This window comes from Phyllobates terribilis, unplaced genomic scaffold, assembly GCF_046119375.1.
Source record: "Phyllobates terribilis strain yellow unplaced genomic scaffold, ASM4611937v1 Scaffold_1__5_contigs__length_1240528914, whole genome shotgun sequence".
NCBI lineage: Eukaryota > Metazoa > Chordata > Amphibia > Anura > Dendrobatidae > Phyllobates > Phyllobates terribilis.
In genome coordinates this window covers 270,805,135-270,819,320 of record NW_027362761.1, presented here as the reverse complement: position 1 = coordinate 270,819,320, position 14,186 = coordinate 270,805,135, and the positions used below count along the sequence as shown (strand labels likewise).

The window sequence follows — 14,186 nt, the reverse complement described above, 5'->3', positions numbered from 1 at the left end:
GCCACCACATTGAAGTATTTCCATTTTAAACATTAAAGTAACCATAGGAAGGCTCATTTGCCTCAAAATATATTGTTTTAATACACAGCAGCCCATCAGAGGTGACAAAGCTGCGGGAGGAGTGAGACAGCAGCAGCCTGAACCAATGATTGGGATGGGATAGGATCTCTTACTCCCTGGAGGCATGGTTGCCAAACTGCTGTCACAGATCACACCTTACTAGTGTATTCTGCAATAATGAAGCTGGGCAGCCATGCATCAACTTCTTAGGAAAATAAATAGCACATAGTTATCCCATGAATCTACCTACCTAAATATCATTTATGACTGGCAGGATAAAGTGACAGTTAGTTAGCTAGCTGCTAGTAGTCGTAACCATGGATATCTAAGGTCCTGCAATGCCTGCACATGAGGCAAGTGGCATGGTGAATCAAAAATACTATACTACATTTATAATTGTAGGTATTTGCTAATATTATTATTATTACACCTACTACATATTGGGATAGGACCTTGGAGATGGGAATACCCCTTTAAGTATTTATGTAAGGTACTCAAAAGCTGGCTGAAAAAACATCTACAGAAAAAAGTACTCACGTGCACTCTGCGCTAGAAGATTTGGAAATTGTGTGAGGAGATGACAGTATTGTTCCATTCAGCAATGGTACCCTGGAATTATGATGCCCATCAGAAGCTATAACAACAAGGATAAATCAGAGTAATATACACTAATTATAATGCCAAAAGATTACATAGTGTAGGGGTTCACACTCTCGATTAGTCGCTTGGAACATGAAGCCATGGGGTTTTAATCTCAAAACAGATTAATGTTTATTTCCACTGGTGATACAGTACCGAGAAAAAAAAAACATTATAGTCCCTGGCTACTCAGACACGGCTGAGCTAGTCTCAGTGTGATCACACAAAACAATTATCATCAATAGCAACCCGTGATACTTTCAGTTCAGTGCCCACAACCTGTGCAGTCTCTTCTCAGAGAAATTCTGGTTTGTCTCTTTCCAGCTCTAACACAGCCCACTCTGCTCAGCTTCCCACAGCGGACTGATCAGTGAACACATGGCCTGGTTCTAGTCATAGCTATCCAGGCGCACCTAATCAGGACCTGGAGTGCTAGGATTGAACCTAGCCTACCTGTCTTTCCTAGAAGGGGTAAGAACAAAGTGCACACAGCCTGTAACAGAAGCATGATAAAGAAATGAAATATTCAACTGGGACCAGTGCTACCCACTACCCACTCATCAGACGAGATATTTAGAAAATATTGTATAAACAGCAGGGCATACTCTTCTAAAATAAAAAAAAGTCATTATAGATGCATTTTAGAGATTATCTTTTCTTATAAAGACTGATCCAAGACTATTATTATGGCAAATTGACTGAATGACATAGCACCCAGTGGAAATTAATTAGTTAATATACAAGATGCTGTGACCTTACTCAAAGGTACTATTCAATCAAGCGCAGGTAGACCACCAAAGCTCTAATCCTTCCTGATTTATCTGACAAAAGGGAATGCATGGTTTATCTCCAACTGCTACACAATCACTGTGGAACAAATTTACATTATGAGGTCAGAATATGTAGATATTCCATGTACCTGCTGATGTTTCAGTTGTTGTTTGGGTAGTTCCTTCTTGAGTAGTACATTGTCGCTGGCGGAATACATTCCCATTGAGTCGATACTTATATCTATCCAATGCCAGGAATTCACTAAACTGGACATGTTCATTACGTTTCAGAGGGCTACCTTGATTGGACCAGCTTAGGCGTTGCAAATGGATGCACAAACACTGAGGAAGCTATTGAAAAAAACATGGCAATGTCAAATGAACTAATATGTAACAGTACAAGTATTTACTTACAATCATCCAGCTGCATATAACAAAATGTTCTGCAGAATGGGCATATACAGTATAACTGCCTTAAAAAGGTGTTACTCAGCACCTCTCACTTCTATATCAGGAGGTAAAAGGTATTGCAGACATGGCGATGACAGCTACCTACAAGGTATCGTCTACTTTCGAGAACCTATCTTATGAACTTTCACTCAGGTCTCTGATCCCTGCAACTATTTACTGTACAGTCAGAGCCACCTCTCAGAGTTCCTGCTCTGCTCTCCCCCTACATACATACAATACTAGTGATACTGAAAGCTTTCAGCTGTTTTAACTGCTTACTCTTGCAATCAGGATAAAAAGCAGGGCAATTATCTGTTAAGAACTAGAAAGTTCTTCTGATTATTTGCAAAGGGCAAGCAGGAAAACGATGGGGCCGGAAGTGCGTAGTAGCATGGACTGATGTCAGAAAAGGGACATCATTTGGCAAACCTTTTTTTAAAAGCACCTATGGTGCTAAGGACCAATGACCCTGGTATTTTACATGAATCCAGTAGGTCATTTAATAAACAGACTAGACAGTTTCAAACTTGGCCTTGTCCAAGTCTGAGTAGTCTGTCTCAAAATGCGTCAGATTTATCACAATGGTTCATGCGGTTTGATAAATTGAATACATTGTTCTTTCCTCCCCCATGTTTTCCATTCTCCCCCAGGAGGAGCTACAATGACATCAATCAAGGTAGGATCCCTGAATGCATGTGGGACGTTCCCCAGAAGAGATCTCAGGTTCTCTTTGATATGAATAAAAATAAGTTTCAAAAGTTGTTTCTGCAGGAATCTCATTTTAAAGGTGTAGGCCATATTCCTGCTTTTTGGAATAAATATTTCAAAACTTGGTTCCATAGCAATATCGAGTGGGGTGTTGATTGCCATTCATAGGTCCCTCCCTCATGCTCTTGAGGACTCTTGCATTGACCCTCAAAAGCACTAGATTTTCCTCAAGCTTAAAATTGATTCTACCACATTCACATTTGCAAATTGGTACCTTCCTAACATAGCATACAAGTCAAACTCTGGCTCGTGGACCAAATCTGGTCCGCAGTGTGATTTTATTTGGCCTGCGACACCAGAACTGTCACCTCTTTGTGAGGCCATTATTCTGTATGGAGGTCCATGTGGGGCCCATTATTCTGTATACTGGTTGGTCCGCGACTTTGTCCAAGATTTTCATTTTGGCCCTCTGTGTTTGGAGCTCGATATCCCTATAATATAGGTTCTGTGCTGGCTTGCAAATCATTCCCAACTACACACGTGGTCAAAATTGTTGGTACCCCTCGTTTAATGACAGAAAAACCCACAATGGTCACAGAAGTAACTTGAATCTGACAAAAGTAATAATAAATTAAAAATCTATGAAAATGAACAAATGAAAGTCAGTCATTACTTTTCATCCCTGCTTCCACAGAATTCTTTAAAAAATTAAACTCATGAAATAGGCCTGGACAGAAATGATGGTTCTTCTTAACTTAATATTTTGTTGAACCTTTTGAGGCAATCACGGCAATCAAACGATTCCTGTAACTGTCAATGAGACTTCTACACCTCTCGGCAGGTATTTTGGCCCGCTCCTCATGAGCAAACTGCTCCAGTTGTCTCGTGTTTGAAGGTTGCCTTTTCCAGACGGCATGTTTCAGCTCTTTCCAAAGATGCTCAATAGGATTTAGGTCAGGGCTCATAGAAGGACACTTCAAAATAGTTGAAAAAAGCTGGGTATATATATGTATACGAGAAGCCAATAAGATACAATAGGATTAAGCAAGGTATTGGACTATTAAAAATATCTTTATTAGAAAAATTATTTTAAAAACTATTATAATCACTATAGACAAACATGAACAAGGTTCCAGTCGAGGTGGAACTATTAACAAGTGGTGATGCACCAAGTACACTATGTGCCGGACAAACCTTTACAAGTACCAGTAACCTCACCACCACACACAGAGCATATAGCACCTACGTGTAAAGCAAGAAAGACTGAGTAACCCCGAGTACCCAAATTCACTCAGGGGAACTATTGATGTACATGTATGAACACCATATCCAACACTATCTATGTATACATTTAATTACCAGTACATATAACTTGTTAATAGGATATCACTACCTCTGTCGGACATGCCCTATCTTAGGCCGTTATCATACAAAACCAAGAGGCTCTGCACCCCAATATCATTAGTAAGGGAAAGTATAGATATCAAATATTATGCAAATCGCTGAAACATAACTTATGACAATAGCATCTCACAATTCATACAGCTGGATTGATTTTTTTCTTAGCAAGTCATTGTGTGTTGTCCTGGCAACCGCTTCTATCCATCCATCGATCATGCACTCATTTTCCTCTCTTTAACCTACCAGGATACTGCTGGATGTACTTGGACCTGGAGATAAAACCTACTGAAAGACGTTTTGTACAACAGATTAGGGACTCCATTAGCTCCTTCCTCTCTATTCACTCCTCGGGCCCTACCAATCTACCTACTCAGAGGGCAGCATTGAAATGTGTTGTTCGGGATATTTTAACACGGTACCATACTGAAGAGGAAGTCCACAATTTCATCACTTCTTCAGCAGAACTCATCATAAACAGACTGTATCCCATACTTCTCTGGCAGAATTAACCAGAGCTAGAGAAGACCTGAAAGCTCTTCTAGACCAAAAATACTTGAAATTTAGAGGCCGATTCAGGAGATACCTTTACGAACATGCAGATAAATGTGGACGCCCACTTTCCAGGTGTCTTCACCTGCGAAACACTACTACCTATAATTACTAGAACTGGAAAAGCTGATGGTACAGAAACTAGTAACCCAGTAGAAATGCTGGAAACATTTAGGACATACTATGCCCAACTTCACAAAATTAGAGGCCATTTTGCTGACATGGTCCCTATCAGACCGTAAAGAAACGTATGTGAAGGAGACTGCTTTGCCATTATTGAGGGATGAAACTATAGACTCTCTAAAGACTGATATTAGTGTTGTAAAAGTTGCTTCTGTAATTACTAAGTCTCCAAATGGTAAAAGTCCAGAACCTGATGTGTTCACTCCAGCTTTTTATAAAATATTCTGGGTGTTGCTTACCCCCTTCATTACCAAGGTTTGCAATTCTTTAGCTGATAATGCTTTTTTTGTACCTCACTAGAGGCCCACATGAGTGTATTACCTAAACCAGGGAAGGATCCCTATTTATCATCTAGCTACAGACCTATCTCACTGATTAATGTAGACATTAAAGTGGTGTATTATCATTACACCTACTACACATAGGGATAGGATTTGGAGATGGGAATACCCCTTTAAATTGTCTTCTAAAACCCTAGCAAATCGATTGACTTCTTTCCTCCTAGTCCCTGATACATACGGACCAGGTTGGATTCATTCAGGGGCGCGAGGCGAGGGATAATACTATTAAAACGTTGCTACTGACATCTAAGGCCAAGTCTTTGTCCGTCCCCATGTGTCTTATCGGTTGACGCAGAGAAAGCCTTTGATCGGGTTGACTGGGGGTCCATGTTGGCTGTCCTTAGACAGCCAGGCTTGGGCCCTCGTTTTCTCTCTCAAATCCTATCCCTAAATACCTTTCCTACTGCGAGAATGCGAGACAATGGGTCCCTAGCCAGTCCTATACGTAATGGAACCCGACAGGAGTGCCCTATGTCCCCTCTCCTATTCGTCTTCATTATGGTGCATTTGGCAGTAGCTATCAGAAAGAACCCTGACATCAAAGGCCTTTCAGTAGAGCCGATAACTTATAAAACGGCCCTCTATGCTGATTATTTCCTGCTTTATTTATCCCAACCACATATCTCCTTTCCCTCTATCATACAAGAGTTTGATAATTATAGCCAATTGACAAATTTCAAAGTCAAATATACTAAATCAGAGGTGTTAAATATCTCCTTGCCACAAGCACTTGAAGTTCAGATTTCTCAGAACTTTCCCTTTAAATGGCAGTATAGTTAACTGTCTTATTTGGGAGTCCAAAACCCTGTGGATAGTCAGATCCTATATCAATTAAACTATTGTCCTTTTTAGGACCGCAGATGTAACTATATATGATAAATCACAACTCTCTTGGTTTGGGAGAATTCATGCCATAAAAATGTACGTTTTGACAAGATTTTTTTTATATATTCCAGACCGTCTCTATTCGCCCTCCAGAAGTTTTCTTTCACAAACTGTTCAGCAATAATTAAATTTATATGGGGACATACAAAAGCTAGAACAGCATGGAAAGTTCTGATTCATCCTAAACATTTTAGGGGGAGCAGGACTTCCTGACTTGAAGGCCTACCATTCTGCTTCACTTCTTCTTAGAGCTCTAGACTGCAATTTCCATAGATAAACCAAACAATGGTTCTCCATTGAACAACACTGAATGGCCCCTTAAAATATCTCTCCTGGATCACCCCAAATCATAGACAATACACAAAAAATAATTCTGAACTTCTTAGTTCTTTCTTCAAAGTGTGGGATGCATTTATTAAGAGGTCAATACTATCTCGACCCTGTAGTCCCCTCATTCCCTTATTTGATAACCCAAATTTCCTGGTTGGTGCTTGAAGAAATAAATTCCTGATATGGAAGGCTTCAGAAGATGCAAGGTTCTGTCATGTAGTATCAGGCTCTCCTCTTCCTTCTTTCAAGCCCTACAGGCTCTTACCCCATTAGTTTCTCTCGCTTAGCTCGAATACTCTCATTTGAAATCACTCCTTAATCCTCATGCAGGCCAGAGCTCATATCAAGATACTCCCACTTGTTTTGAGGCCTTGTTTCTTCTGGAATCCCTGCCCTCATGCTATCTTTATTATTTACAACATGTTAAACCAGGAGGGTAATAGTGGTGTCTTGAGCTACATCGAGGCATGGGAGAGGGAACTGGGCATGGAAATCTTATCACAGGAATGGCTAAAGGCTTTCCGGTTCTCTCAAAAGTTGTCTTTTGCGTGTAGAGCGCAGGAGAAAAATTTCAAGTTACTCTTTAGGTAACAGACAGGGACAATGTCCCACTTCTGATGGAGCTACCCGAATAGTCAGTCTTTCTGGAGGAAAATATTTCAGATCAGTAACTCCCTAAGTGGTCAAACAGTGGCTAAAATTCCCAAGATTGCCCATCTTTCCATTCTCCCTAAATTTATTAAAGCACAGAAAAAAAATAAATAAAAAATTCTGCGACACTGCCTTACAGCTGCCAGACCAGTTATTCCACGCCACTGGCAGTCCTCCTTCACTCCTTCAGTGTTGGAATGGCAGCAGGAAATCTCAATTTCTTTATGTGATGGAAAAACTTTCAGCTGGAAAACCCTGATGATTTTGGGAAATTCTGGCAGATATAGGAAGAATTTAAAGGATTCTGACAACTTCCAGATCCTTTTTTCTTGAGTTATGGCACGGGTTTTTCCAATAAGGCACCCCTTTCTCTTCTCAACCCCCACCCCCTTCTGTCTTTTCCTTCTTTTTTCTTCCTTTTGTTTACTATTTCTAGTAGTTTAGGATCAAGGGACCTTTATACATTACTATTGGATGATCCATGTATTGAAAATTGAATTCGGACTATAAGACGCACCTTTTTCCTCCAAAATTTTGGAGGGAAATGGGGGTGTGTGTCTTATAGTCCGAATGTTGGGGGGGGGGGAGAAAATATATATATATATATATATATATATATATATATATATATATATATATATATATATATATATATATATAGTGTGGGGGGAGCAGTAGCGGTGGAGGAGCGGGCCACAGGAGGCGGCAGCCACCCGCTGCAGCCTACACTGTCCCCGCTGCTAAAGAAAATGAGGGGGGAGGGGGTGAATATTCATGCCCTTTAATGAGCGAGCACACGAGATAGCCAGCAGCAGCAGGAGCCGCAGCGCGGCTCCGCTGTGTGCCGGCTATGAAGCAGAGTGAAGTCACTGCTCCCCGCGCACACAGTCCCGGCGTGGGGAGCAGTGACTTCCGGCAGCTGATCTCTTCTTGTGAGCCACGCATGGCAGTGACGTCATGCGCGGCTCACATGGAGAGATCAGTGCAGGCAGACAGGACGCAGCGCTGGAGGAGAGAAGAGAGATGAGCAGGAGTGTATTTTTTTTTTTTTTTTTTTTTTTTTTTATGTGCAGCATGATGGGGATGAGGGGTGCCATGCATACCAGGATAGGGATGAGGGGGCCATACATACCAGGATAGGGATGAGGGGTGCCATGCATACCAGGATAGGGATGAGGGGTGCCATGCATACCAGGACAGGGATGAGGGGTGCCATGCATACCAGGACAGGGATGAGGGGTGCCATGCATACCAGGACAGGGATGAGGAGTGCCATGCATACCAGGACAGGGATGAGTGGTGCCATGCATACCAGGACAGGGATGAGGGGTGCCATGCATACCAGGACAGGGATGAGGGGTGCCATGCATACCAAAACAGGGATGAGGGGTGCCATGCATACCAGGACAGGGATGAGGGGTGCCATGCATACCAGGACAGGGATGAGGGGTGCCATGCATACCAGGATAGGGATGAGGGGTGCCATGCATACCAGGATAGGGATGAGGGGTGCCATGCATACCAGGATAGGGATGAGGGGTGCCATGCATACCAGGATGGAGGGGTGCCAGGCATACCAGGATGGGGATGGGGACCACGTATAAAAGGAAGGGGGGGGGGGCATATATACCAGGATGGGGGATATTGTCAGAATTGGGGGACATTACCCCTATACCAGTGTCAGCAGAAGACCCTCTCCCCCTTAAAAGTGCATCATGACCAGATTTTTTGCTTACATTTTTTTTTTATTTTCCTCCTCTAAAACCTAGGTGCGTCTTATGGTCCAAAAAATACGGTATTTATAATTTGATGGTCCTGAGTGACAGTTTATATTAAGTTTTAAACAAATAACAATGATTCAGAATAGATTTAATGCATTTTGAGACTTTCTAATTTAAGTTTATACCACCTATTAGCTTACTTTGTGGCAGAAATTTGCACCACAGTTTTGGTGCATTTTTGGGTGATCTGTGTTAGATCACACACCTTTCAAGGGTTAGGAAATAAACCTATTCAGTGAAGCCTTGCCTTGCCCGTTGTCAAACGAAATGCTGAAAGTATGTAAAACACATAATAAATGTGGTGCAAGTCATGAAAGGCACTTTTTTTGCACAAATTGCACCAGAAGTCTGACACCTTTAGCTTGCTAAATCTTCTCCATTGTAATAGATTTTTTTTATGTTTGCTAAACTTTACTTGAGAAGGAAAAAGTTTTGTTTTCAAGATGTTCGCCATGTGATATAAATGACAATTATATTCTGTGGAACGGTACAATTATACCAAATGTATATAGTTTAATTATGTTTTGCTACTTTCGTACATCAAAATAAAAACACTTTTGTTTGGATGACCATGCATTTTCTGCAGATATACCCAAATGTTAATTTATCTTCCAAAAAAATGCTAACATTTTTACTGGTACCATAGATGATGGGACTATATTATACAGAAGCAGCATAAAAAACAGTGTGAACTTTTTCTTTTTGACATAGTGATTGGGAGAAGAGTTTGTGGTTTTGTTTTTTTCTTTTGAATCCTTAAAAAATAATTAAATAAAACCATTTATTTAATTCTTTTAGTTCCACATGGGGACTTGAACGTTTATGAGATTTATGACTTCTGCTGCTGACTCTGACAACACCTGTGAGATCAATAGGACATGGAGTGTTAACAGATTGCAGCCCAGGATGTACAATTTTGGCAAGGACCACTAAAGGGTTGATTTAAAAAGGCAAAAAAAAACAAACTAGCAAACATACATTTTCGATAGCTGAACAGGATTTTCATTTATTATTTTCATCTATACAAATATTTGAGGGTGTTATTTGTTTTTCTTCACATCCATAAACAACTCACTTTTCCCAGCTTCAGCTGTTTAACAAATGTGGTTTTCTGGTCTTCCACCAATTGTTCATTTGTTCTATCTTGAATCTGGAATAATAGTAAAAATAATAAATCAATGGGTGTTTGGTAGTTCTTAGGCAATTTTTTTTGTATGAGTAAGTTACCATTAGTAACTGCTACATTTGTAGAATTGCCATTCGGAGTCGAGGTGCCCTGAAGATTGAGGGGCACTATTCCTCAACTTCCCTATTACTGCAAAATAGTTGTGGAGATGGTGGGTCTGCAGTATGTAACAGCTTTCTTGTGCAAGGGAAAGCCACCATAATTGTTAAAACCTATCACACAAGTCCCCCCTGCCCCCTCCTGACATGTTTCACCATTAACCTGCCTTCATCTTGTAGCACCTGTACTCCTGATGACGCTAGATTAATGGTAAGACACGTTAGGGGGGTATTGCGTGATAGATTTTAACAATTGTTGTGACATCTAATGCACCAATATGAGAGTTGAGGAACGGGGCTCTCAATTAGACAGCAACATTAGGAAATCCACACATTAGGGACATATTCATTTTCAACAACACCTAATAAAACTTAAAATGGGTTTTCCCATTACCAAAGTTATTTTTATTCCAAGATGTATTGATTAAAATTAAGTTTCACTATTGGATGTGTTTAAAAAAAAATGTCCCTATGCTGAGATAATCTTATAAATGTGCCCCTGCTGTGTACTGTGTAATGGCTGTGTCTGACCGTACAGGGACATGGTCTGATCATACCACATCTCCTGGACAGGGGAGGAAGCAAACGAGAGGACACAGACATTACAGCACGGGGTCACAGATAATTCTCTTTGGGAGGTAAAACATTTCCCCGCCTGTTTTTAAACATTGTTTTCCCTCAAAGAAAGAATCATTTGTGATCCCATGCTGTGCTATCTGTATTATCCCTGCCCAGGAGCTATAGTATGATCAGACCATGTTCCTGCACAGTCAGATACAGCCATTACACAGTACACAGCAGGGGCACATATATAAGATTATATTTATTTCTACTTCAAGATCTGTTGATTAAAACGAACTTTGTTTGTGGGGAAAACCCCTCCAAGGACAATTTTATATGCCCATTTGGAACAGGGACTGGTGTGAGTGAATACAACCAGTACTTCAGAATATGTTGCTTCTACATATTTATATCAAAGGCTGAAAAAAAAAAAAAAAAAATCTGTAGAAATGTAAATGTCAGTTACTACATGTTGTACAATTACACATAGCTTTCAATACGTAAGCAAATATAACTTACTTTGGTACAATTTTCACAGACAACATCCTTAACACTCTCGGTGGAGATGAAATGCTGCAGGCAGTTATCAAGGGTCATGGCGCGGCCCTGGTGGGAAAATTAACCATATTTTAAAATAAAAAATACACAGACCTTTCTGTTTTGTACTCTCAAATACTGCTCACTTAAGATTTTGGAATTTCTTTTTTTGTGTGCGTGTAAAACACTTTACTGTGTGCATAGTCCTAGTGTGCTTACTGCCAACCATGGGTTGGTTAGTAACAGACCAGTAGGCTCTGCATGTGCCTCTGTGATGTAGCATTGCTTCCAGGAAAGAATATCTCCTTAGTAAAAAACCTGATGGATCATGTCTTGATTCATTTTATCAGAATTGAAGAAGAAAACATTTCTGTGTTCATGCACAATAGATTGTGATTGGTCATAATGCTGCTGATCAGCCCTCGACGAGATTGTTTCTATTAACAGTCTGATTATCAACATCGTAAATTCTAGGGAAAGTGAACCACAAACACTCCCATATAGCTAAAATAATAAACAGTGCAGGTACTCACACTTTCCAGGTGCAGGTCTCATGGTTTTGGCTGCAGCAGTGATGTAACCTCGACAGTGTACAGCACCGCTGCATTCAATCACCGAGCTCAGCGGCTTTGGTTAAAAAATCCGCTTTGTTGTTCTTATTTAATCACTATTTAAAGTTGTCTGATAATTAGACTTCGGTGCACAGGGGCCGGATAGTACACTGGGTCTTCTCCCCCCTATCTGTGATTCCCTGGCCCCTCCGCCTGCCTCCAGTCTGTAAATGACAGGTCACTGCAGAGATCTCAAACAGAGGAGACGATTCATTCACAGACCGGAGGAAGATGGAGGGGCTGAGGAATCACTAAAAAGGGAGAAGACCCAGTGTACAGTCCAGCTCGTGCACCGATTTCTAATTGGCAGAGAACTTTAAATGGGTTGTCCGGTCCAAATCGATAAGTCTGTAGTCACTCTGTGTCACTCAGACTTATGAATTTTCCCAGCGCGCGGTGGTTTGCCGGTTTCTGACCCGGGACCGGAGGGTATGTATGAGTTATACATACCCCCGGCCAGTGGGGGCAGCATCGCTTCCATACACTAGTATGGAGGAAGGACGTGCCCTCTAGTCAGCCACGCCCTCTGGCTGGCAGGGCCCACCGGCCGGGAGTATGTATAACTCATACATACCCTCTGGTCCCGGCTCAGAAAACAGCAAATCCCCGCGGTGCACAGTGCATATGCTGGGGGGAATTCATAAGTTTGCAGTCACACAGAGTACCTGCAGACTTATCGATTTGGACCGGACAACCCATTTAAATAGTGATTAAAGAACTACAACAAAGCGGATTTCTTCACTAAAGGTATCAATGTAATCAGTATTACAGCACCAATACAGCCATGCCTTTACTGTACATTACAAAATTGTGCTGACAGGTTCTCTTTAAAGGAATTGTCTATGTTTACACTTTTAGCGTGCAGACTTGCTCTGTCTAAAAAGACAAAAACAAAATCAGCTATGCACATTCCCTATAGGTCCAGCGTTGCCCCTCCACTACACCGCACTGCATTCTGTTAAATTGGCTCCAGCAGTACCATCATGTCTATAGCACATAACTGCTCCAGCTACTCATAGGGCTCACCAGTAAAGTAGAGACAGCACAAGAGCCTTAAAGGGGTTGTCCACCACTTGGACAGCCCCTTTTGAGTCCCTATGTGTCCCCAAGTAAAACAACAACACTTATACTCACCTCTGATGCCAGCAGCATTTCAGAGGTGTCGGCACTGGCACCCTCAGGATCTTGTGACATTGTTATGTCACATGATCCATAGAGAATATAAGCCCTTTCCTCTCCTGCAGACGTAATTGACATCCATAGGAGGTGAGAGAAGCCGCAGCTGTCACTTCCTCTGGATGTCTTGATTTGTCCGAACGAGAGGAGAGTGGAGCCAGCACTGAGTTGATTGGCCGCAGGGATCCCGTGACATAACATCACACAAGTCCTGGGAGAGCCAGTGCCGATACCACTGGAATGACGCTGGCACCGGAGGGGAGTATAAGTGTTATTTACCTGGGATTCAGAAGGGATTGTCTGAGTAGTGGACAACCCCTTTAAGAAATTGGCTGCTGTGGTTACATACTGTAGATGGAACGTCCCTCCTACCATCATGTGAATAAAGACTAGGGGCAGCAGCTAATACCCCCTTTGCTGCTTCAAGCTTGCCTTAATAAGGCTAATTGTTCAAAAGAGTAGTACAACAATTAAAAAGTACAGTCTGTTAAAAAACCTCCAATCCCACCTGCTCATTTGCTTTATCTACTGCCACATTATACGTACCCATGAAGCAGAAGGTATACTTAAGGACAGGCTGTCAAAGGTGTCATATCTCATTGGGCTCTGAAGGAAAAGAGATATTAAATAAGAATGTTATAAAGCTTAGCTTTACAGGGCTCATGGTAACATGACATATTATACTATATGCCCATAAACTCCAATATCAAGGTTTTAAGATATTACTTCACTGCCACCCAAATCATATGTGACGTCCACATGTACATCAGTGATGTTTCGAAAAAAAAAAAAAAAAATCTTAAGTAATTTTTTCTTCTATCAAAAGGAATACCAAAAATTGCATTAGGGTAAAAATGGTGTGCCCTTCTTATAAACTGATGACAACTTTTGCTAGGATATACCATCACTTTATGATCGCCAGGGGTTCAACCTGTGAGTGCCTCTCTTTTTTTGTGAGTTTTTTTAATTCAAAGATTTGAAAATTTTACAAAAACACGCACAAAACAAAATCCCAAACCTCCCTCCATCCCCTACACAGAATAATTCCCACAACCAGAACAAAATACATAAAGTCACATTAGAATATATGTGATGTACAACATGCAAAAATTGTATAATGCATACCACTATAGGCACGATATAAGTGTATCTATCACAAAGTCGCCGCCACACTTCCTTCCCCGACAAAGTTGCTGCCCTCTAGTTATAATAAAATAGCCAGAATGCAATTAATTCTCTAGAGACCGCTCCTGAGGTTTCTACCCACAA

At 41.2% G+C, this 14,186-nt stretch overlaps 1 protein-coding gene across 1 annotated transcript in view; it reads right to left on the bottom strand.

Moving 5' to 3' along the window:
• The window catches only part of USP30 (ubiquitin specific peptidase 30), a 40,743-nt gene that overhangs the window by 3,641 nt on the left and 22,916 nt on the right, over positions 1-14,186 (bottom strand). Inside the window, exons 8-12 of the mRNA XM_073672494.1 lie at positions 13,464-13,523; positions 11,113-11,199; positions 9,824-9,898; positions 1,619-1,820; positions 598-694 (exon numbers count right to left, since the gene is read on the bottom strand). Of these exons, the coding sequence (XP_073528595.1) occupies positions 598-694; positions 1,619-1,820; positions 9,824-9,898; positions 11,113-11,199; positions 13,464-13,523 (521 nt within the window). The remainder of the gene's footprint in view (positions 1-597; positions 695-1,618; positions 1,821-9,823; positions 9,899-11,112; positions 11,200-13,463; positions 13,524-14,186) is intronic.